Raw genomic sequence first — 25,664 nt, forward strand, 5'->3', positions numbered from 1 at the left:
ATTAATGCTTAATAATTTATAATTGTCAAATACAATAATGTTTGTTACTTTATAAACAATAATAATAATTGTATAGAATAATAATAATAATAGAATTGAATGGCACAAAAATTCAAAGCTTTTAAATCTTAATAGTATATTAAATCTTAATAGTAAATTAGGAAAACATTTTTACATTTATATATATACATATATGTATATGTATAATATACATTTGGTATTAATATTTTGAAAAAACCAAAAAATTACAAAAAATAATAACATATTATATAATACAAATTTTGTACTTTTAAAAAAAGTCAATTTTCAAAATTAGCATAGAAGAACTTAAGTCTTAAATACTAATAAAATATTAATTAACTATATAATTAAATTTATATAAAGTATATCTTAAACTTACGTTGAATAAACCATACATCTAAGTTTAGCTGTTTCGTTCCTAAGAGCAACAAGTTCATATTTAAGTTTAATATTTTCTTGTTCTAAGAAAGCTGCTCTGATAGCAATTTCGTCTTCTTTTGCTCTTCGAGCGTCCCTGGAGCGTTTCGCTGCCTCGTTATTTCTTCTTCTTCTTTCCCAGTAAGCTGCATCTTTTTCATCAACCGTACTCGTTGGTAATCCAGGACTTTTTGTAACTCTTCGCATTTTCACATTAGTTCCTTCGTTTGATTTTTTAACCGATTCTAACATTCGTTTCCGAAATTCGGAATAAGCCTCATTAGAATTTTGATCATATATCATTTCCACTGCTCCTACAGTGAGTGACAACGGATCTTTTGGATAAGCTTTAAATGGTCTTGCTGCTTTTTTGCTTTCTTTATCTGTAGATGTATTGGATAATCCAATTTCATTGGAACAAGTCATCGAAGTTGTTAACGATGAAGCAGGAATATTAATTATGTCTGTCGATTTAACTGTGCCACTGTTTTGATTAAGAAATGTCGATAACATAGTTGGAATTGGAATATTCATTGGCAAATTGGAGAAATCACTGTGTTGACTTTTGATATTATTCTCTGACATATCTGTATGATCGTAAAATGGTTCATATTTGATTTTTATCGGAGAATTAGATTCTGAAGGTGGTGTTATCATGAATGTTCGAACTTCAAAAGGACTATTTCTTTCGGTTTCGGATTCTGAAACATGATTAGTTTGATCATGTTTCGTACTACTCGCGGATGAATTTAAATATGAATCTAATGAATTTGGTTGGCTGGAAGTCGAAGTTCTTCGTTTCTTGAAAGAAAGATCCAGAATTGCATCGGCGAAAAATGCTTCAGTATTCAATTCTTGAGAATTAAATTCCGTTTTTATGTTGTTCATTGACGGCATGGAGAAAGATTCCATTTTCCAATATCTAAGACAGAAAAATATAAATAAATTAAAATATTATTTTAATCAAATCATTTTCAAAATAAAACGGTACAAATATTTTTAAATTCGTTTAATCTCCGAGATATTAATTATATATATTACTATTCATATCGATCGTGATAAATTAAAATAAAAATAAATAAAAATTCATGCATATATATAATAACGATTAAAATTGTCAACGAAAAGAGAACGTAACCAACGATAAATGAATTTACATATTCTTGAAAAAAACTTATTACATTAATTAAAACAACTTACAATTAGTTATTAAACAAATAACACTGAGTTCTACCGTGTTTGATGTCGTATCATTTAATGAAAATTACACAGAAATCGTTTTACTGTAGGTAATCGAATAGACATTAGCGTCCATTAATTACGCAAGTTTGAAATTCTTTTATGTTTATCGAGTAACTATCGTGGTAAACGACTAATGTCTCTTACCTAATGATTAATCCAAGGTTATACACTGGTCACTGATATCACAACACACTGTCTCTAGTTTGGAAGCGTTTTTAGGAAGATTTTCGAAAGATAACTGTTTGAAAGAAAATCGGTTTTTAACGAACATATACAATCGGTTTTTCGAAAATATCTTTGTAGTATGAACCGTCAAAATCGTTTAAAACGAGAGAGGGTGTACTTTCGCTTATATAGTAGTGGACAACCCTTGTAAGGTCCAAAGGGAGGAGACTTCCTTAGAAAATGGTGGGGAGAGGCCGATCCTGATGACTGTGGGGGTCGAACTGGCACGCGTTTACCACTTCCTATTCCCAAAATGTTTATAGGGCAACACGCTCACGTGATTGTACACAGACGCAATCATGAACGCGGGAAAATTAGTAGTATTGAGTATTTATGATCGCGCAATTGGAATAACAATTTCGTCAGAAATCGTATCTGTGAAGGTTGTTTGATAAAGGTAGTAGAATTTAATACATATGTATATACATATATAGTAATTTTAAAATAAAAATTAAGTTTAATAATTTTGATTAATTGTTGTAATTTATATTTCACTCACTTAAAATACACATATCACAAAAAAATTGATATTTTATTCATTAAAAACCAATAAAGAAAACAAAAGGATTGAATTTTAAAATTCAAAAAATAATTAAATTTTCCTTCTTAGGTAGATTTTTCTTTAATTTAAACATTTTATTTATCATTTTAATATGCCAACCGGTATGCGATTTAAAATATTTAAAAGATAAAAATATTACGTAGCCAATGATGATCTTGCCACTGTACTACCTGTCGTGGCATCCTGAGGCGAAACAAATTGCAGCATTTTCTTGATCTCGTATAACAATCGAATCCCGCTAAATTAATCCTTGCAATCGTACTTATTATTTGTTTCAGGATTGTCGAAAAATCCAGTTACCGGTTGGCATACTAAAATCCTTTTTCTTAAACCCTATCTAAAGCCAGTGGCAATTGCTCTGTCAAAGAATTGTGCGTTTTGCGACCTCCTACTGAGATATAATATTAACAGTATAGACATAGTGCATAAAATTACTCTGCATAACCTTTTCATACAATTCTTATTTTCACAAAGTAATTTTTCACAAAGTTAAAGGGTTCTGTGTCGCAATGATTTACGATGGCAAACTATACAAGAAAATCGCGAAATTTCCTCATAAATTAACCGGCGAAAGCGTTGCGGCCAAGTGAAATTTGCAAAATTTTTAGGGCAAAGGGAAAGTTGTTTGTAACTTTTGAACTTTGACGTTGATCATTTGATGTATGATCTCTTTTTGATGAATTCCTTTCTTTCGTTCGCGCTCGTTAGGACAGCATGTGGCAGTTTTCATTGCTCAACACCGGAAGATACACCCGCTGTTTTCTTCCACTCAGTGTTGACTAATGATTCATTTTCATGGAGTGACTAAATTCATTAGTTTATCATTGGTCCAGCAGTTTCGTCCCAGACGGTATGACACTCCTTTCACACTGATTTCCGAATTTTTCTTATCCTTCTTGCATTTTTAATTTTACAAATTTTGTTCAAAAGTTTATTTCAAAATTTTACTACTTGTAATACTGATTCCATTTGATTCACCGATTCAACCAGTCCTTTTGGTCCTGAGAATTCTCTCGAGAAATTCTGTGAGAAAAATAGGGAAAAAATGACGAACGACGATGGAGTCCAGTTATGCTCGATATAGCGTACTCATTATGTCTTCGTCCCAAGATCACGCCAAATTTAGTTCTTTTCGATGCCCCGTTAAAATGCCGTGTCACCTATAGAAAAGCATCCCGGCGCTCAATTCAACCGCACCGCCTTCTTTCTAGTATACAAATTTTTGCTCCTTTAGCCACATAACCCACATTTCTATGGTGCAGGGCCAACCCGTTATTTGCGATTTTTCCCGTGGTCGTCATCTGACGACAGATGAATAGATTCACGTATTTGCATCTGCTCCTACCGCACTGAAACATATACAAACCATATAACGGTACGTCCATGCGAATCTTCGCGACGATTCGACGTGGAAAATGTCTTAATTCATCGATATCGTTGACATTTTTTAAATTGCTCCGCTGTGAGTAATCAGTTTTCGTGTAAAGAGAATCGAACGAAGTGTGAAATGGGATACAAATTTTTGTGTTGGATCGTTCAGTTGTATAGATTCTTCATTTTATGATATTTATTATATTAAATTATTTATTATATTAAATTGCATTTTTAGTTGTTCTATTATTTCAAAAAGTTTGTTTATCTTCAAAATATTTAATTTCTCAAATCCTGTTTTAATCTTATCAGGTTTTTTAATACATCATTTAAATTCATAATGTATTGGTTTCATAAGAAATCATTAATTTGTCATTAATTTGTCTATTTTGGTATTACGTGTCTATATACATAGCAGAATGTAAACTTTCTATAAATAGTTAGTTATAAATATCGTAATAACATTCAAAGAACAAACTTTTTAAAAATTTTGTAATTTTTATTTTAAATAGATATAATTATAACGATATATTAGATCTCTAAGATTTATAGATTTTGATTTATGTTACTTTAAATCGAATGAATTTATGATTTACGTGATTGTTAAACGGCTATGACTAATATGTAGAAGACATTTGAAAAGGTATAATTTACAAACATATCGTTGTGACTTTTTTTAGATTTCTTGAGTATTCAAAAACCATAATATTTTGTAACGATAATACTTCGTGGAATTGACTTGACGCAATGTTTCCATCTATCTTCTGTTATCAGGGATTAATTCAGATATTAAATGATTTTGAAACTTTCGAATATTGATGATAGCGATCTCTACATCATACTATCGTCTTCCTTTATTTTTATCTTCATCTAAAGCAAGCTTAAATTGCTTATAATTTAAATAAATTAAATTTTTCAATTGTTTTTTTCCATTTTGTTCTTTAATTCAAATAGAAAAAAAAAATATTTTTATTTAAGCAAAAGAAAAATTTAACTATAATAAAAGCCATTTCAATACACATAAAAATAATTTATTTTTATTTAAACCTTATGGTAAAATTTCAATATTTTGAAATAGGTATAGTCATAACATACCAATGTATTGTGCGGTGTTGAAAACATAGAATGTATTGTATTATGCAGGAATATTTACAAAATTAGGTAGGTAAAAGGTGTAACTGTTTGTCTAATCTACAATAAAATTTTATATAATCATTTCATATTTTGGATATACCGATCGTTAAATTTGTAATCCTCGGTTTCAATGCAATTTTATACAAAGACGAAACTTGGTACATTCATTATAGCAAATTCATTTATATTAGTTTAATTAAATTCCTCTCGTGAAATGATCGACAATTAAATTTATTAATTTTTAAATAATTAATAAAAAAATTAATAATTCTATTCTATAAAAATAGTAATGAACTTTATTATTGTTGCAAATTGCCTATATAGATTATTATCCAATATATTGTCTTTATAATTATTCAAAATGATAAATTTCCAGTTATCACAAGTTAATTTATTTAATTTAAAAAAAATATAAGGCAATATTTGCAACAATTTTAGAAAACAATTTTATATGATTCCCTATATTTTTATAAAAAAAATAATATACTGTAAAATAATTTTTTTCTTCATTTTTCCAATTTTCATACAGAAAATAAATTTTAATTTTAATATTATTTATATTATAATATATATTATAATATTTTAATATTATAATATTAATAATATTATAAAGAATTTTGAAAAGAAAGAAATTTACTATTTCCCTCAGTAGGAGATCTCAGGATATGACTTCGTTTTCGAACAGACATTAGTCCTTTTAATAGAATTCAATACTAAGGCTTTTTCAAAAAAAAAAAAAAAAAANNAAAAAAAAAAAAAAAAAGAGAGATAGAACATAATAGCTAGAGAAGCATTAAGACGTAATTATTTTTCAATTTATCTTGCGACGAGACCACCGGCCAAGTTTTGCCAACAGATTTTCGAGATTTGCTTATTTCCGGTCTTCATGCATGCCTTTCCCGCAGGAACTTTTTCTTTCCACAGGAATTTTCTTATTTCATTCATTATATCGCGATGACACGTCTTTGGACAGATTTTTCGAAAAAGAATTTTATTCCTTGAATAGTTTTTTTTTCTAAGATGGTTTTAAGTGAATACTTTATGGTATAAACATCTACCGATACGTCTTATTTGCGACAAAGATTGCAGGGATTTGAGGAAATTTCTGGAAAAGTAACTTGTTAACGAAAGAAAACTTTTGGGGAAAACTTTTCGTGAAAACTTTTCGTGGGAATAAATAGGTAATAAAAGATAAGTAAGTAATAAAAGGTTTAGGTAATAAAAGATATTGGAAATAATAAATAATTTCTAATTTGAATTAAAATAGATTTTTGAAATGTTATCCAAATTGCGCTATTTTTTTTATTTAATATAAATAATGATAAAGTAATAAACTTTATTATTAAAAGTAAAGAATGAAAATTAAAAAATATATTTATATAGAAACATAATTGTCTTTGTAGTAATAATCGTGCTCTTTGAGTGTCAAGTAGCTGATGTGGTTATAATACTAATGGTCCTACCATTAATAAGCATAAAATATTGACTAATAATTGTTCTAACTGGTTGTTTGTTTGTGGTAAGGAAAATATATAACCCAAACTTACCAGTTACCATATTTTTCTATCTTTATTCAACAATACAGTTATAGTTTTAAATACTTGCTGCATAATAAAGAAGTACAGTATTTTAAATACCTTAATTTTGAAAATATTATTTAATGATTTATTTTAAAGTTAGTTTTATTGATGTATTGTAATAAATATGTTATTTATAGAAAGTGCATATACCTGTAAATATGTATTACTAGAAATTCTTATACCGAATTTTCAATAAAATATTCTTTGGGCTACCAAAGTTGTAACAATGGATTTAAAACAGTATTTAAAACACAAACTGTATTTAAACTGGTACCGGTATTCTATTATATTATTAATTATTTTATTCTACTTGATGACGCGTAATATGAAGACAAATTTTGCATTAATAACGATGTGGACTATATTTATTTATCGAAAATTTTAATTTACATTTTGGAAAAATACTAATAAATATCCAAAGCTAAAATTTTAGATTTAAAATCTAATCCCCCTCTTCTAATTCCTTCCAAATTTTACATCAATTTTACTTTTCGAAAGTACGATTAAAATAAGAAATTTATAAATTCTTTCAATTTCTTCTATTTTTGATTGTAATAATTTTCTGATAGAATTTTAAAATAAAAAAAATATATAAAATAGTGAAATAAGGATTGGAAAAATCTAACTTAGAGAAGAACTATTAATTTTATATATATATATATATATATTATTATTAGAATATATATAAAAATCTAAATATTCATCGATCATAAGATTTTTCCAAAGCACTGAAGCCATGTGAAAATTGAAAATAAACGAACCATAATGGCAAAAGCACAAAAACTTTTGAGAACAGATTGTTTGGTGTCCGATTACTAAGCCCTACGGTAAAGAGTTGAAAATTTCTTTCTCAAAGAAAGTGAACACCAAAAGCATTTGCATATCATTTTTCGAGAAATTTTTTTTGAAATGCAAAAAGATTTTTCCATTTTGTTCATTTTTATTTTGTCGACGATTTTCAACTACTTTCTTTTCTCTCCATATTTCACTTTCGATTATTTTTTTTTATTTTTTTCTTCGCCATTTCAGAAACAAAAAATATTTTCATACCTGCACCAAGGTCAGCTCCTTTTTTTAATCTTTTTTTTTTTTTTTTTACTTTTATAATTTTTTTACGTTATCATTCCTATACTTAATCAATTAAATATACAAAAATATATAAATATACTGATAATTTTTATAAAAAAAAAATTGCGAATGATGAATAAAACTTACCAGGATGCAATGCAATGCGATAGAAAGAAAGAAGACATGATTATTGCGGAAGACCGTAATAAAGCAACCGGTACTTTCATTTCGGTTGCAAATACAACGGTATTAAATAAAGGGCAGGACAGTCATAAATAGTAATGGTTTTCTCTCTTATTTTTCCCTTACTTATGCCAGGTACATACGCATAATGCAATAACTATTGCTGAATTTTCTGTGTACTTTTCATAACTAATAAAAATACTGTCACTTGGTTTTATTACGTACATTTTGTCAGGGATGCTTTATAATGGGTGAAGTAAGAGAGAGAGTAGGGAAGATTTAAACTCCATTATGGCGCAACGGATTAACTTCGTCTGACTTTGGAAATGGTATATATTAGTTGCAAAAAAAAAAAAATTTTTTCTTACCCTTGGTCTTTCCTGGTATACAAATTTTTTTTTGCTTTTTCGATTTTTTTCTTCTTTTTACGATAGCTTCCAAATTTTCTCCGTTAATTTTGATGACTTCGAAAATTTCTTCAAATAGGATATTTGTACCGATTACTATATTTTTGATTTATTTTTATCATATAATAAATCATAATGCTACCGAATTGAAAATAATAATTTTTTAAACTATTAATTTCCAATTAAATATTTAAAAAATAATTTTTCAAATTTATAATGCTCAATTTGGCGTGATTGTTTTATAAACCTTGTCTAATAGATTTGTTTCTTTCTTTGTTTATTTTGACAAAAATTCTAAAAATTATATTAAAGAATACAATAACCTATCTCTAAAATTTTCGTGTGATTACACTTTCATCACGGATCCTACGATATGGGAACTTAATGAATCTAGGTCCCGTAGATTCTGCGCAAGTCTGATAACATTCCGCGTCATTCCCCGCAAGAGTTGACTGTTCTTCAGGTTCTCATTTCGTTCGTCCTTCTATTTTCTTCATATTCTTTTCTCAGTACAATTCTATTTTCCAAAAAATAACTCAAATTTATATTCAATAGTATTGTCAAATACTTACATTCATAACCGCGCAACGCCCACCACTTGGACGCATCGACAAGGTGAACAGAAGAATATATTTTCTTAGAGATTGGTCCAAGCGAGGCAAGGTTGAGAGTCGGTCTTTTGAAAACATCGGGATGTTGGTCAGCATGTCATATGGCCAATAGCCAGTGGCCGCGTGGGTGGATACAGGGTGCAGATGCAGGAGCAGGCCAACCCTTCCGTAATAACGTCGAAAGAAGGGGCTGCACAACCCCCTTTCTACATTGTGACATCCTGATATAGTAGAATACACATTGTGTCCACGTTTGCTCGTCTCGGAGGAGGACGCATAGCCTAGCTAACGGTAAACGCACGGTGGGGAAATAGCGTTTCGAAAATGTGTGTCAAAAGGCCGCAATTTGTGGGCCGCTAAATCCGAAAAGCGTGACCTCGAGGAGGAACCCCTTGCATTGGTCGTTGATCGAATTCATGATGGTATCCTGAAAGATTTCTTAAATATCTCGGGTTAAAATAAAGCATTTGATTCTAAGTAATAATTTTAATGAAAATTGATTCGAATAAATTTTGTATTTATCGCATTTCGGAATTTGTGTGAATTAAAGTGTCATCTTTAATTTTTTAAATGAAGTAAGAATATAAAATTCATCGTAATAAAAAGAATAAAATTAATGTGATATTGTAGAATAATATCATTTGAATCAATTTTTGCTAAAATTATTATTTACAAAATGATTCTGATTAGGTATCTCACTTAAAATATTTATTGATATTAAAATTATGAATTGAGTTAATTATTTTAATAACATCCTCCTTAGATCACTTCAGAGGTTACAATATAATAACATTTAAAGAGAGAAACTTTATATAATAATATTTAATTATATAAACTTTAAAAGATTCGATATAAATTCTATAATTAAATAATTTTCTTAATTACGTGGGGTAGATCGTATTTCCCACGAACACATCTGATCTTAACACCAGGAGTATCTTTCACTCTTCCCGGTTTACATAGCACAATATTATGCTCTTGAAGATTGTGACCTTCCTCTAGAATATGATTAATAATTTTATTATATTAGATATGTTAAATATTTTTTTTTCTTCTTTGTGCATTTTGTTTTTATTAAAATATTCATTATAAATTATACTCACTTGGGATAAAAGCAACCATTTCTTTGCCGGTTGATAGGCGAACAAGGACGCATTTTCTATTCGCAGAATTCGGTTTCTTTGGTTTTCTGATTAATGTTTTTATCACCACGCCTTTTTTAAAAGGGTTCCCATCCAAGGGATTTTTCTTCTTCTTATATTTTTTATATGATCCTTTCTCATGCAATCTCTTCAACGTTGTTCCTAATCTTATTTGCATAAAGCCTGATTTAAATAAATATATATGATAAAATAATAAAGTAATAATTATATTATTTAATTATATTATTATTCGCGAAAATAATTTAGAAAATTTCTTTGAAATAAGTTATAAGAAAGAAACGAGTTTTTCTTTTTTTTGTTTCGATATAATTTTCTAAAAATCTTAATTTTTAGAAATGGAATAATTTTTCAAAAACCTTTTCACCTTATTTATTTATCTCAAATACATTTTTTTTTCCTATTCTTCAAATTACTTTACTTTTTTGTTGGACTTTACGTTCCTTTATCAAAGACAAAACATACTAAAGACAAGAACCAAATGAAGAAGAGTCTAGTTACCAAATGAAGAAGAATCATTAGTTTTAAACTAAACACAGGAAGAAACACGTTTGATCTTCAAGAATGTTTAAAGAGAATAAGAAGAGAGAAAATAAGAGAAACAGTTTTAGCGCTAATTAAAATCACGATACTTTCATTTTTTAATCGTATATGCCCGTAGAAGAGAAATAGAAGAGAAATAATAATCTATTGAATGGAAATTCTTTGATTATCTAACGACGATCCGATTTAATTGCTTTTCAGTGAAATATCGCCCTAAGATATGATTTTTTAACTAATTCGATTTCGATAAATTAAAAGACATTGAGTAAGAGACATTGGCATATATGAAATTAAAATGAGAAACAATTCTATTAAATTTACAATGCAATCAACAAAAAAACATAAAAGAATAAATCTTCGTGCTGTTTCTTCTTAAAGAATAAATTTCTAAAAATTTTGACATAATTTAGAAATAATTATAAATAAAATTTAGAAAAATAATTCAAGAATAATACATTCAAAATTTAAAATAAAATTTCTTCAGAAATAATTCCCCAAAAATTGTTGCATTGCTTCTTCCGAAGGAATTCTTCAAAACAGATTTCGATAGAATTCTTTTCAGGAAAATTGCGTGAATAGCGTGAGAAAAAAAGATTGCAGGACATGACAGAAGTTCGATAAGAAAATAGTTCCCAAGGATGATAGCCATTATAAATAAAATCAAGAAAAATAGAAAACCTACAACGTAGTAACGGTACCAAGAAACTGAAAACTCTTTCGCAAATAATCTTACGAGCTGAAGGAAAAGAGGGTTTTTGGAATATCAAATATGATGGCCATTTGACATCTGCGAACCGCTCGTCTAGTCCTTTTTCGTTCGAGCGTGTATAAGCTTATTTAGAAACATTGTTACGAACTAAGGTCCACCCATCTTTGCACAAAAAATTCACGATCCATGAGATCGTGTGACTTGAAAGTGAACAATGAAATTTATATAATTTATAATATAAATTTATATTTGCAAAAATTTGCAAAACATAGTAAACAAACATCTTTTCATTGCATTTGTTTAATTATTTTGAGATTAAGATTAACTAATATGGGGGAAAAAATAATAAGAGATCGATTTTTTGAAAGTATACGAAAGTTAACTTTCAAAAATTGTATTAAAATTTTCCAATCAACATATGCTTTAAATCTTACCAATAACCACATGCTTTAAATCTTCTAAAATCACCATAAAGAATGGATTGTATGAAAGAGGATCGCGATCCATAACGATGTATTCGACGAGATTCATAGTTTAAATGAAATGTTGAGGATGACATGACAATTTCGATATTCCCCTGGTGGATCATAGGAGTCTAAGGTTTGTTAGTCGAGACTGTGGCCATTGTTGTTCATTTCGAGATCTAGCTGACCACTGCTCGTCAATATAACAGATGTCCAAGCCTGTCGCTGCTAATCCTACCTAACTCGGACTTAACTAAGGCAGAGACCAGCAGAACCTATTATGCATGGAAGGCAACCCCTTTTTTTCGAAGATCAATACGCAAGATTACATTGCGAAAATTTTCGACGTGCCGGTTACGCCTTTACAGCGTAGACGTGCAGCCATGACACTGGCTCAGGATAAATCCGTGGCTTATCTTAAGTTGCGATTATTCTATGAATAGAACGAAAATTTGACGTAATTAGGAGCTGATTAACAGGTCTCACTTGAAGAATAAACATTGCTGGTAATCTGGAAATATTTTGAATGGATAACTTGTAAGATTTACAGTGGATTTTTATAGTATTTATACTCGATTGCGTAAAATGTGATATATAGACAAACAAAGAAGATTTTCCTTATATTAGAAAAAAGAAAAGAAAGAGAGACTTAAGCTAATCTAAACTTGTCTTTTTTTTATTTTATTTTTTACATTTTTTATTATTTATTGTGAAACTTTTTAAATTAAAAATTTACTCGTAATTATTATATCAATTATAAATATATCTGAACTTTAAAAAATTTTTTTTAAAATAATTCATGAAATTTTAAATATAGATCGTTTATATAGTGTTAACACACACAAATTATACACACATAGTGTTAATAAAGTGAATAAAAAAGTTACACTTACTCTCTGAAATACAAGTTGAACAAAAAATTTACATAGAACTTCATTCGAATGAAAGAAAAAAAAAAACAAATGCAATAATAATATTATCATTCCTGATGATCGAGAATGAAATTGGTCCCACGAATGGTCCATTGTGGGATCATGAAAACTGAGAAAATTCGGATAACAGTCTTACTGCAGACTGCACCCTTCACAGAATCACTTCTGACAACTGGTCAACCACAAATGGACACGTCACCCCCTTCGATTCCCAACGATTTTCGCTGTTGCTCGAGGAAAAGCCTGCTTTCTCCCCCATTCGTGTCCTTTCTTGCGAAGTAGCCGGAGATCCTTTTTTGCATTTTTGAGATCTCCTCCATTCTCTCTTTCTCTCTTTCCTTTTTTCTATTTTTAGGGATCAAAGAGGTAAAGCGCTGCATGCGCTTTTGCAAGCGATGTGCATTTTCGCGAACGAATAATGCAGGAAGAAAATCGTGGTCCCCTTTTAGAACGACCACCCCTTTTTACTCTGTTGAGAAACGAGAGATACTGATCTGTCGAAAAAGGCTTATGGAAACTCGAGACGTCACTCGAATTCCTATGGAATTGTCTGGTCTTGTTACACTTATGGGAAACGCAAACAATGACCATCAAGGTTCGCGCGATTTCACGTAAATGGGTCACTGATGGTTCTCGTTTGTCGAGGCAGTCCTAGCTTTTTTCTTTTGGAAAACATTCTGAATATATTGATTATTTTCAATATACTTAGTGATTGTTTTTTAAGATTTGGAAAAATCTTTTATAATATTACAATTAATATTTTAATTTCTAATATTTTTTATATTGAAATTATAATTATATTTCCTACTTTTGTGTATGATGTGGTATAGATACATTTCATTTTGTTTTTAACTTATAGGTAAGATATTGGTACAATATCGATATTAAGATATATATCTTACCTTGCATCAAATTTCTAATATAGGAATTAGTAGTGTTAAGTACAGTTCCTGTAAAAACATGAAAATAGTAATTTTTCAAATAAATTTAATAATAATATCTCAAATTTTGTTATTTGTTAAAAAAATAAATACCTTGAATTCCAGGATTTGCACATAATCTAGTTAGTTGTGATTTGCTTGCTGTAAAATAATATCTTTTATTAGATATATTTACAATTAGTTATAATTATTTATTAAATAATTCAAATAAGAATCGAAATTTTAATACACAATATTACAATAATTTAATGATTTATCAGTGACAACAAAAATTATTTATTATAAAACAATCTTTATCAAATATGTATAGGATTGTAATTATAAAAAATGTAAATTATTGTTTATAAATAAAAAAAAAGACGATATTTTGTACTTAAAGATTAAATTATAGGTTAGGTTAACAATATACGTAATAATTTCATTTTATTTCACTTCATTAACACAATAATTAATTTTACCTTCAACTGAATTTGCAAGCCAAGATCTAGCTGCATTCGCTACACTTCTAGCCAAGAAATTCATGATTTGATTTAATTTTTTTTTAATAAGTAAACAAATTTAGTGAATGCAACTAGACATTTTTACGACTCTAGCGGCGAAATGTAGAACTTCGTAGTCATATGTATTTATAATATAGTGGATAAAGTTCATTTCTGCATTATCTTTATATCGGACACAAACCATTAAAAGGTATTAATTATTTATTAAAAAAATTAATAAAAATATTCCATTTTCTATGTACATTAGAACTTCAGAGACTTTTAAATTAGTTTCACTAGATTAAAAAATATTTTTTTACATATTTAAATTTATTTTTAATTAATTAAGATTAACTTTATTCTTAATTAATTAAGATTATTATATATGCATATAGCAGAAAAGGAAACCAATAGTAACACTTATTAAAAAGTATTGAATTTATTTTGCATATTAAAAACTTTTTTCAATGTTACAATAGTTTTACAATTACAATAATGTAATATTATAATAATATATTACAAAGGTATAGTACCAATGGACAAAATTTAGAACAATTTAAATTTTTCACCATCTATATCCTCCAGAGTGTCCATATCCACCATATGCACCATATCCACCATATCCACCATATCCAAGTCGAACAGTAGGGATATGAATAGATTTGGTAATTATTGGTGCGCTATACGCAAAACCTATAATTAACAAAAAAATAAAATTAACATGAATCATGTTAACATAATGTTCCTGTTTAATTATTTTTCCGTTCTAATATTTAGACTTTAAAATAAAATATTACCTATATTTCTTGATTCCTTTCGCATTTCTAGTTTTATTTTAAATTTTAATCAAATATATATTTACATATTGTAAAAATTGATAACTTTACAATAATTAAATAAATTCTATTATTTTAAAAATGGAAATTAGAATTATAAAAATTAAAATATGCGAAAATAGATATAAATTTTTCAACTAATTACCTCCTCCATGACTTGCATAACCCAAACCAATGCCACCATATAAACCTCTTTTCTCAATTATTTTTTCTTCAGATTGGGCATACAAGGGAGATACCAGGGCAATGATAGCAAGAATTATCTGCAACCAATTTATAGCTATATTTTATAAAATAAAATAAAATAATTATGCTATGTTTTTTGATGTTAAAATCAAAATAAAAGTTTTAAGTTCAGAGAAAAATGCATTTTATATATTCATAATATATATATAATATTATAATTATATATAAATATATAATTACAAAAATTAAAAAAAAAGAATTAGAGAATCTTTTACGGATATTATATATATTTTTAAAAAAAATTAAGGTCTTCAAATCTTATAATGGTTTTTTTATAAAAATTCTTTATAATTCTTTATAATAATTTTATAAATTCGGTCCATCTATAAAAAATAAAATAATTGAATTATATTAAACAACGATGTAGAATGTAAAATGAAACAAATTAAAGATATATATTTCAATTAATATTTAGAGTAAAATATAGGGGAAAATTAAATATATAGGGGGAAATTAAATAAATTATAGAAAAAAAATAAATTTTTAATTAATTACACTGTATCAGTCTATATCCATCATTTAAAATGAAACATAAACATAATATAATTAGAAGCAAATAATAGAAGCATTACTTACGAAGAATTTCATGTTGCTTGTTATATTATTGTATCGTAACGATGGGTTGTTCGCAATTGAAACTAATGCAGTCTGCACAGAACACATCCCCTTTTATACCACCGGAATCTTTTCCTTGCGGTATCGCATCCCGGTGAAGTTAGATTATGTGCATGTATGTGTGTCTATGCGCCTTTCTAACTTGTTTACTGTTACTACCTTGTCATGAAAATTTTTCACCGTGAATTTATCGTTATGATAATATTAATATTGCCGTTAACTCAGTTGGAAAAAATGTATGAATTGTAAAGATTAATAATAGATATAATAAAATCAATAGTTATTCGTACAAAAAAAAAATAATAATGTATGTTCTTGCTGATTTTATCAATTGAAATTGAAGCAATCGTTTCATCAAATATAGAAACAATATTTTTTTACAGGCAAATTTTTAAATAGAGAGATTATTACGACGATTATTTTTCTTTCTCAATATACATAGATGTGATATATAAGGTTGTAAATATATTTTTTTTAGCTTTACATACAGAGAAAATAACTTCTTAACTTCTAAAAATGAGAAGAAGATAAGAATCATCTAGATTTTTTGAATATCTTAGGGTTTGAAAAATTAAAAATAATCAATTTGTTGAGACCGACCTAAACAATCTATTATTATTATTTACTTAATAAGAATTTCTTCACATATGATGTAGTATCAATTAAATTGGATTAGAATTTGCATAATGCATCGTTAGTTAATTTATTAAGATCTAACATTATTATATATATTATAAATAATTAATAATTTTTATAGATATATTTTTTTGGTTATAGTTTTGTATTACAATTTGTAACATCTTTTCTATTTAGGTTCATAAAATATCGCGTTAATATTGCTCTTCATGGTATTTGTAGTTAATTGTTTATAGATGCATCGAAAGCGGATGCGCTTCTTTCACATGTTATCATAATGATTTTTTTTCTCTTGATTAAATTGATACGATAACTGACAATCAATAAGAGATGTTAGATCGTATTTTCCATACTTCTCAAATTTCACTGTGTAACTTTCACCGTTACAATGTATTATAGGGATAGTTTTCAGTTGCATTATTACGTAAAAATAAGATTATATTTTGTGCATTTAGATATTACATTTTATGCATTTCGTCCCATAATTATATTCTAAATAAAAAAGATATATCTATGTATTTAAACATGCTATTTATCAAAAATATATATTTAAATGAATGATCGTACGTGGTTTTTACTAAATTTAGATATTATTAAGTGATAAATATTATTAAATATTATTAAATTGACATAAATAATGATATAAAATTCTCCTGACATAAATAATGATATATTAAAAAAAAAAAAATTATATCGATAGCTCAGTAAGATTGAGGAAAATAAAATATTTTCATATTATTTGTGGTAAGAACTACTTATTTGTTTGTACTATTAGACGTCTTTTCTAAATTGAAATTTGATCCTAGATATTATCTTCTTAGAGATGTCTTACAATTTAATATGTAGGTCATCACTTGAAAGCATCATTAGATTTTTAAATATGATCAAGTGTAGTATTTATAAGATTGATGAATAGATCTAATAAACTTTCAATATATCACATTTGTAATCATAAATACTCTCCATTACAATGGAATCTTACATGCTGTAAGATAATTATTAAATCTATCATTTACCATATCTTCAATGTCTTCAAACAACTTATCTCACAAAAGCCATTTCATAATGGATATTTTAATAAAAATGGTTTTTAAATATTTGATTAGATAAAATACATATATTTTAAAATTTAGTAGAAAGATAATATATGAGGAAAAAGAAAAAAATATTTTATTTATTTAAAATTTCATAAAAAATTTTTTATGCAATATATGCATTTCAATTATGCATTTCAATTATGCAATATATGCATTTCAATTATGCAATATTTTTTTTAATTTATTGCTATTTTGTATAAATTAACCTCAGTTTTAATAAATGACGTGATATTACCTAGTGCCTAGAAATTTAAAAGTGAAAGATATAAATGGTTGATTTTATCAACTTTTTTTTTTTACGTAAATAATAATTACAACATTTTGATTGCGCAAATAGAATACAATCAAAAAAAGGCGAACAAGTTTCTTAAAGTTTTAATCATAGATATTATTAAATGTTCGATTGCATGATAGAAGATATCGTGAACGAGGTTATTGTGTAAAATCAATGAAGAGGGTAGTACTCCATAGGTACTCCATATCATTAGAATGATGTCCTGTAACTTGATAAGCAGTTAACTCTGAAATTGCAACCATGAGCTAAAACGAGCTGAATCGTGTAAAATCTGATAAATTATGGTCACGTTTTACGTTCATTGGTGATAATATGTAGTTATTAGGATTCTGTGATGGTTCTTCTTTCTAATGTACGCAGATCATTCATCCAAAAATAATTTAAAATTATAGTATTTCAATTGAAATAAATTTATATATATTTTAAAAAATATTTTTAATTTTTAAATTTAACTCGAGAAAAAAAGATAATTTATAAAATAAATAATGTGTTCCACATAGTAATTACATATGTAAAGTAAATAATATACATATTTATTTATATGTTTTTTTAAGCTAGTTATATTTTACATACATAGACTAATTAAAATAGAATAAATGTAATTTTATTTTTAATACATAAATATTTAAAAAAAAAATATTTTATAAAAAAAAAAGCTTCTATTAGACTTGTAAATGAATTTTTATTAGTAATTTTTAATATAAAATTTTATTATCGACTGAAAAATATAGATAGGTAACAGGAATGTCAATAGATGGCATAACAAGTCAATGAAATTGAACTAAATCTTTATTTTCTTGCGAGTTCTCTTGGTTAGTCAATAATTATAAGGAAAAAGTGATAATAATAACAAGAGTGTTTTTGTTATATTTTTACAATATTATAGATTTATATTCAAATATGATTCGATTGAGAATTAAACAAAGTATAAAGTATAGAACAGTTTTAAAATTTAATATTAAGAAAGAAAGATTTTCAACTAAATATGCGTATAATTTAAATATTAAGAAACAGAATGAAATTGTTGAAACAACAGAAGCTTCTAAGCTAGATAATAATTCTACATGTGAAATGCAGTCAAATCAAATAATATCTAAAAATATTGTTTATAAAGTGCTTAAACAAAAAAAAGATAAAAAAATTGTACAAGTAAAAAAAAAAGAAGATTTGGAATTATCAGAAAAACCAAAAATAAATGAAGTAAAAACTATAAATAAATTTAAAATTATGGAAAATTTAAAATCATTTTCTATTTTTGGTTCTGAAACAATAGAAAATTTTGGTATACAATGTGTTGAGAATAATATAGACTTAAAAATTCCAAGTATAACGAATATTCTTAATGAAACGATGTCTTTGGAAGTTAAAGCTATTTTAGAAAAATGGAAGAAAAATATAATTGATACGTTTGGAGAAACATATTTTAATAAATATCGTAAAGGTATAATATTTTTCATATAATCAAGATCTTTAGATGACATAATGATTGTTATATTTATAGATCTATTGAATAATGGTAAATTATTTCATTCTGTTATCAAAAATGTATTGTCATATGAAGAAACTATAATTCCACCTTCTATTAAATCAGTATATTTTAGTGTGCAACCAATATTAAATGACATACAAACAACTTATGCACTTGAAGAAAATATAATGCATCCAACATTAAGATATAAAGGCATTGTAGATTGTATTGCTTCTTATAGGTATAATAAAAATTTGTTTTGCCATTATAAGAGAAATATAATTTGCTACAGAATTTTAATATAATATAGTATACATACTGTTATGTTACATTGATTCTTGAATATGTAGATTTAGAATATGTATAATTTTATTATTTAAAATAATCTTTGTTTAGAGATGAGATATATTTAATTGATTGGAAAAAATCAGATAAAAAAAAGGCATCACTTGCTGCAACTTTTGATGCACCTGTACAACTTGCTGCTTATATTGGAGCTGTAAATGCTTCAAATAAGTATTCATTTAAGGTAATTATTTATAAGAATAATGTATAAAATTATATAATTACACACAATTGCATTGATAGATAGATAAAGGACTAGTCGTTGTTGGTTATACAAATGGAGAACCTGCAAGTGTTCATGAATTGAAAGACGATACTTTACAATTAGCATGGGAAAATTGGTTGGAAAGATTGGAAAAATTTTATAAAAACATGAACAAAAATAATTAATCTTCTATATAAAAAAATATTTTATATTATTTTTATATAAATAATTTTTATATAAATAAAGTTGAAAGTCATAAAATTTAATTTGATAGAAGATATTTTTTGAGATAGAAAAAAGATTTTGTTGATTAAAAATACTCTAAAATAAATAATGAAGAATAAATAATAAATAGTGAAGAATAAATAATTTAATTATACTTAATTTAATTAAATATTTTTTTTAATAAATTAAATTAAAAAAATATTTTAAAAAATGTATATTATGTTACATTTTGTGAAAATTATTGTTCAATTACAAATTTTCATTAATTTTCATATTTATAATTTGAACATAACTTACCAGTGATAAGTAAAATATTAAGAACGTATATATGGGAGGGTTGTTTCCCTATCTACTTACCTTTCCTACCAGCCTACTTTCCCTACCAGCCTACCTTCCCTATTGTTGGTTAACATATAGCAATTATAACTTGAAACTAGCTACCCTTCGTAGCGCGATATTGTCCAACTCTCTGTTACTAGCCCTTATAAGTGCGATGCGCAACCCTTCGTAACCCGTTGGGAACTGTAAACTAATGGTGAAGCTATGTAGCGAAAACGTATCTTTCCTTGTATTTCACCGTATTTGAATTTTCGAAGTCTTGACTATCTAGATTATTGCGATGTATGGAGAAAGTTAGCAATGGAAATCTTAGTTATAAATAAAATCATAATTCGATACTTTCGTGTTATTTGTAATTTAATTAGCACTTATTTATTAGTATTAAATCGTTTCATAACAAATTTTATTTCGAGATAAACATTATATTAATTAAATATAATTTGTTTTAAAATGAAAATTTGTATCGAAACTAATTCGATGCATTTCTTTAATTATATTGAGATAAATATAATTTATTATAAAACGAAAATTAAATGAAATAAATATAACATGAAATAAATTTCATTTCGAGAATAAAGAATATTAACAAATGTAATTTACTGTAGAATGAAAATATGTAATGTAAAAATCTATCTATCTGTATGGTACTATTGTAGGTTTCTATCAAAGTAATGCAATACACATATATTTATTACACATGTATTATTATACAATATAAATTCATTCATGTCTGATTTAATATTAAAAAGGAATTACATAAGAAGTTTGTTTTCTTTAAATTTAAGAAGACAACTTTTTAAATTAATCAGAAGGAGTTTCTATTTGACAATTTTCTTCTTCACGAAACATTAGAGTTTTTCACTCAAAATTATAAGAATCTTTTTTATGAGATTTACGTAGTCGTTGTTAGATAAGAAAGTTGCTTTTTTAAATTTGCAATCTAAATTCATAATGAGTCGGAAAGTATTATTTCATTATACGTTGATATTAATTTGATATTAATTAATCTAGTCATGTTTTTATACTATATTTACAATAGTATTCATCGAATGCTGTTATGAATAAAGAATTCATCAATAAACAGCACATTAGGTTAAAAAACAGAATCATAGTTGATCAGTTACAGAGAGAGTTATAGAAGGATCTTGATTAACCCATTTGCAATTAACCATGACCTCGATCGATCAGGCTCTCGATTATCAAAGGCTTTATCCGGTGTCAATTATCAAAGGTCTTATCCGAATTATGTTTCATAGAAACAAAAGATAGTTGATAAGAGACGATCAATCGCGTGACGAAATATATGTTTTTTCTTTCTTTTAAATTTTATAATTTTAATTGAGAGAATTTTTCAGATTTTTTCAGATATTGTAAATAACTTAATCTAAATTACTAATTAATTACGTTTCATTATTGGTATTTTTATATTTCCGAAACATTTTTCTTTTTCTTTTGACTTATTGAATGTTTTCGGTTTTTGGGTTTATTAAAAATATATTGATAGAAGAATATAGGAATATATGTAATATTAAAAAACATATAATGTTTGAAATTAATATAATGCCGCATTTTTTGCGAACAATTCTGATACATAGACATTACTATTGTTGTGTCCTGAGAGATATTTGTAATTAGAATTACAGCGGATGTTATGGTTAGTGACTCTTATGGAAATAAACCATGCGATTGTCATTGTACAGCTTAAGAATGCGATAAGAACAATTCCAAGTAACTGCACACATTCAGAATTTTATGAATAATTTCATTCTTTTAAATTTTTATATTTCTTCTTATATTTTATTAATATGAAAGTTATGAAAATAAAACGAATAGTAATTTTATGTAGAAAATATAAAAAATTGCCTATGATTGGAATATCCAAAACAAGACTCTTACATTTAATGAATTTTAATATTATATAAAATATTAAAAATTAAAAATTCTAATAATATCTCTATTCGACGAGTGAGATATCAGTTAATACTTCTCTTTATTTTCTGAATGATACATGATGCATAAAAATAAATTGTGAAGTGAAACGAAAACTTTGTACCGTAAACAGCAACGACATGGGATGAAATTAAATTTCCTCATGAATGAAAATATAGGGAAAATATAGAAATTGTTCTTTATTTTTTTTGTTTTGCGGTACAACTTTTAAGAAAAATTAATAATAATGAATAAATTTAATTAATTTAAAATAAAAAAATATTATTATGAGGTACTAATATTTCCATAGAAAGATAATCATATTTTCGGATTAGATGTTTAGTGAGCACTGGCCTGGAGACAATTCTAAATCTTCCAGTTAATCCTCGTTGATCCTCTCGTAACAGGGACATATTTTCATTGGTCGGTCAACCCCTAGTGTGAACCACCCTCTTTGAACAGGATGAGTTATGAAAACGATAACTTTTGCAGAGGGAAATTCTCACGGACGTATATATCGAGAAAGCAACGAGCTATGATTCTGCAAATTAACTAAAATTTATACAAAATATTTGAGATAAAAGATTTTTTATCCTTTAATATTTGAGAGATAATTTTTTATTTACAATTTATTAATAAGAAGATAATGAGGATAAGAAGATGTAATGAAAAATTATAGATAATAGTTATGTACATAAAAAAATAATTTACAAACAGTTTAAATATTGTGAAAAATAATAATAAGAATTTCGATCGAAGATAAGATTAATAGGAAGTAATTAAAGATGTGGCAAGTTAAAATATTATGAACGATCAATCTCATCGTTATTCTAGATTTTGCAGGAAAATATTTTAAAGAAAATATACATAATAATTTTATGTAGTAATTAATTTTATTTAAATTTCATTTTTCTTTAACATTTTTAATATTTTCTTTAACATTTATAAAAGCTTAAATTTAATTGAAAATTTGAAATTAAATTGTTAATTGGTTTAATTTACGTATTATTATTACGTATTATTAATACGATTATCTCGTATTTTCTTCAATTTCTGAAACATTTTGATAATAATCTTCTTAAATCAGCGAATCCAAACCATAAAATTGATCACGTTAGTTAAGAATTTTCTAGTGCGAGTATTTAGATTTTAGATTACTTCATCGCTATATAGACGCTACATTGAAGATTTACTTCTTCACTGCATACAATCCTATTATTTTAAATCATTCAAAATGAATGAATTAAAAATTTAAGACAATCACGATGATAAATCAGGCTTTCACACGTTCTTCAAATTTGAAAAAAATTATATAGTTACATTTTCCAATCATCAAAAATATTATAAAAATATATTGGATAATATTTCAATCTGGTAATTCGTTTTTAACTAAATCAAAATTATTTTTCTACTTAATCCTAAAAATACGACTTGAATTTTGAATTGATCATTTTTAAACATTTAATTAAAAAATTTACATTTAATTATTCTTTATTTAATTTCGCGATTTTTCCCTGTATATATTTATAATCAATTTTTCGATATCGATTTTTCTTCTATTGTTCTTTCATTTCCCTTCTATATTCATCTGAAAAAATATAACTTTTATTTTAAAATTTCATTCAACCGATAGAAATCGATAGAAATAGTTTTAGCGCATTCCAAAAAATAAAACACAATTTATCTCTCTGAAATCGAGGCTACGAAACAAATCGAGCGACGCATTATCATCGATAAATCCAATCGATCCACGATCGATCATGGTTGATTACGATCTTCCATCATTCAACCCCTCGATCGAAACTTAATTACAACGTCACTTATCCGCAGATAAGCGGAGCTCATTCACCGGGCCAAAACGAGCCGATAGGATTTCTCGGCGCGGTCCCGGGGGCGATTCTCGGTTCACGGTAAATTAGCCGGAAGCCGGTGCCCGCGGCGGTGGGTAATAAAATCATAGTCACGCGATACGTTCTCCCGCGTCGGCTGTTTTCCGTCCAGGCGACGATCACGAATAAATCACCTCTCTCGGCCATTTCGGCTGAACTTGTTTCCCCGATTACGACAGCGCACCGGGGACTAAATGTGCATTTATTGTCGTGACTTACAAGGGTTGTTTTAAACACGTGACCCTTTGATTTGAATGAAATTTGGCGCATCAGATATACAGTATTTGTTTTATCTAAACTGAAAAGTGAAAGATTAAATCTGATGAGTGTTAAGTTACGTTCAATAATTAATTAATAATAAATTAGTTAATATAATTACCTATATTAACTAAAACTTCGATTAGACTTATTACACGTTTATAATATGCCGAATTTCATCACAATCGAAAACTATGCAGATGTAGAAACTCGCATGTCTATTGCATCTTTTGTTACCCTTTCGAGTTGCCAGCCGGGGACGGAGGAGGATGGCCGCCATTAATGGCCAGTTGAGTGTGAAACGGAACTTTTCCCCTCTTACTTCGTAATAACGTGCACGTATATAAGAGGTTCATGAGAGAAAGAGGACTATGCCTGGGCCAATCACGGCCCACCCTCGCGAAGCTAGCCTCTCTTATCCGGAAACTGGAGCAGGCTTGGAATTAAGAAGTTTTCATCGCGTCCGCTTTTCACGGAGATGGCCCTTCCTTCCGTGAATATCTCGCGAATTGGAAGGGAGAGGCTACCTGTCGACCACTCAACCCGTCTTTCTCGACTTTGGAAACTTTATAAATACGTCGGTGAGTTGAATGGGTGAACAGAGAAAGGTTGACGAAAAGGGGGGATAGTGGTTGGAAAGACGACAATGGATGTAGAGGTATAGATCCATAGATGATTGGTCGGGGGTTTCTATGTACCTGAAATAATCCTTTTCGAACGCGAGACACACTTAGTCGCGCGTGAATTATCGATCGTCCGCAAATACGCTACATTTACCTTTCGATGATAGTTAATAATCTGATGGCCGGCGTACAAAGGACCGAATTACTGGCCGGATGGAAAACGATCGTAGCTAGGTCCCGGGGAGCCTAGGCTATACAGGGTGTTAGTGAATTATGCAGTACCTGGTATCTGTCTGGATGAGAGAAATTCGTTGAATTTGATATTATCCACGCGCATATTTATCCACTTGTGAAAGAAGAGTAAATTTTGCGCGAACATATTTATATCTCGAGATATGAGATATATATAGAGGATTAAACAAATTCTTTTTCTTATAATAATTTATTAGAATTTTCGGTACTTTGACAAATAAAAATAAAAATACGTAGTTGCTGACGAATTTTTAAGGTAACTTTATATCTTTTCGAATATTCTTTTTACATATTTCCAATTATTCTAAATGTTCGATAAAATTTTTCCATTAAATATGAATTAGAAAAATGATTAAC

At 27.3% G+C, this 25,664-nt stretch overlaps 4 protein-coding genes across 5 annotated transcripts; 1 reads left to right on the forward strand and 3 right to left on the reverse strand.

Annotated features, from left to right (window-relative positions):
- Positions 1 to 358: 358 nt before the first annotated feature.
- LOC122711025 (protein giant-like) lies at positions 359 to 9,323 on the reverse strand. Its single transcript, XM_043929404.1, has 3 exons — positions 8,783 to 9,323; positions 3,665 to 3,816; positions 359 to 1,360 (listed from the first exon to the last, which is right to left on the reverse strand). Exons 1-3 carry the CDS (start codon positions 8,915 to 8,917, stop codon positions 397 to 399), a joined length of 1,251 nt encoding a protein of 416 aa, XP_043785339.1. The 5' UTR covers positions 8,918 to 9,323; the 3' UTR covers positions 359 to 396.
- Positions 9,324 to 9,507: 184 nt separating this feature from the next.
- On the reverse strand, positions 9,508 to 14,165 carry LOC122711064 (40S ribosomal protein S12, mitochondrial). Its single transcript, XM_043929467.1, has 5 exons — positions 14,029 to 14,165; positions 13,664 to 13,711; positions 13,532 to 13,579; positions 9,925 to 10,146; positions 9,508 to 9,819 (listed from the first exon to the last, which is right to left on the reverse strand). Exons 1-5 carry the CDS (start codon positions 14,090 to 14,092, stop codon positions 9,686 to 9,688), a joined length of 516 nt encoding a protein of 171 aa, XP_043785402.1. The 5' UTR covers positions 14,093 to 14,165; the 3' UTR covers positions 9,508 to 9,685.
- A 370-nt stretch (positions 14,166 to 14,535) lies between these two features.
- On the reverse strand, positions 14,536 to 15,794 carry LOC122711127 (cuticle protein 64-like). The gene is made up of 3 exons (XM_043929598.1): positions 15,708 to 15,794; positions 15,031 to 15,148; positions 14,536 to 14,742 (listed from the first exon to the last, which is right to left on the reverse strand). Exons 1-3 carry the CDS (start codon positions 15,792 to 15,794, stop codon positions 14,615 to 14,617), a joined length of 333 nt encoding a protein of 110 aa, XP_043785533.1. The 3' UTR covers positions 14,536 to 14,614.
- Positions 15,795 to 18,615: 2,821 nt separating this feature from the next.
- LOC122711112 (mitochondrial genome maintenance exonuclease 1-like) lies at positions 18,616 to 20,046 on the forward strand. 2 transcript variants are annotated; one of them, XM_043929563.1, is made up of 4 exons: positions 18,616 to 19,215; positions 19,276 to 19,483; positions 19,639 to 19,771; positions 19,831 to 20,046. In XM_043929563.1, exons 1-4 carry the CDS (start codon positions 18,675 to 18,677, stop codon positions 19,975 to 19,977), a joined length of 1,029 nt encoding a protein of 342 aa, XP_043785498.1. In that variant the 5' UTR covers positions 18,616 to 18,674; the 3' UTR covers positions 19,978 to 20,046. The 2 variants fall into 2 exon arrangements, with proteins under 2 accessions (XP_043785498.1, XP_043785505.1); XM_043929570.1 differs by having other exon boundaries at positions 19,835 to 19,967.
- The last annotated feature ends 5,618 nt before the right edge of the window (positions 20,047 to 25,664 follow it).

Source organism: Apis laboriosa, unplaced genomic scaffold, assembly GCF_014066325.1.
Source record: "Apis laboriosa isolate Shangri-la unplaced genomic scaffold, ASM1406632v1 scaffold111_cov153, whole genome shotgun sequence".
NCBI lineage: Eukaryota > Metazoa > Arthropoda > Insecta > Hymenoptera > Apidae > Apis > Apis laboriosa.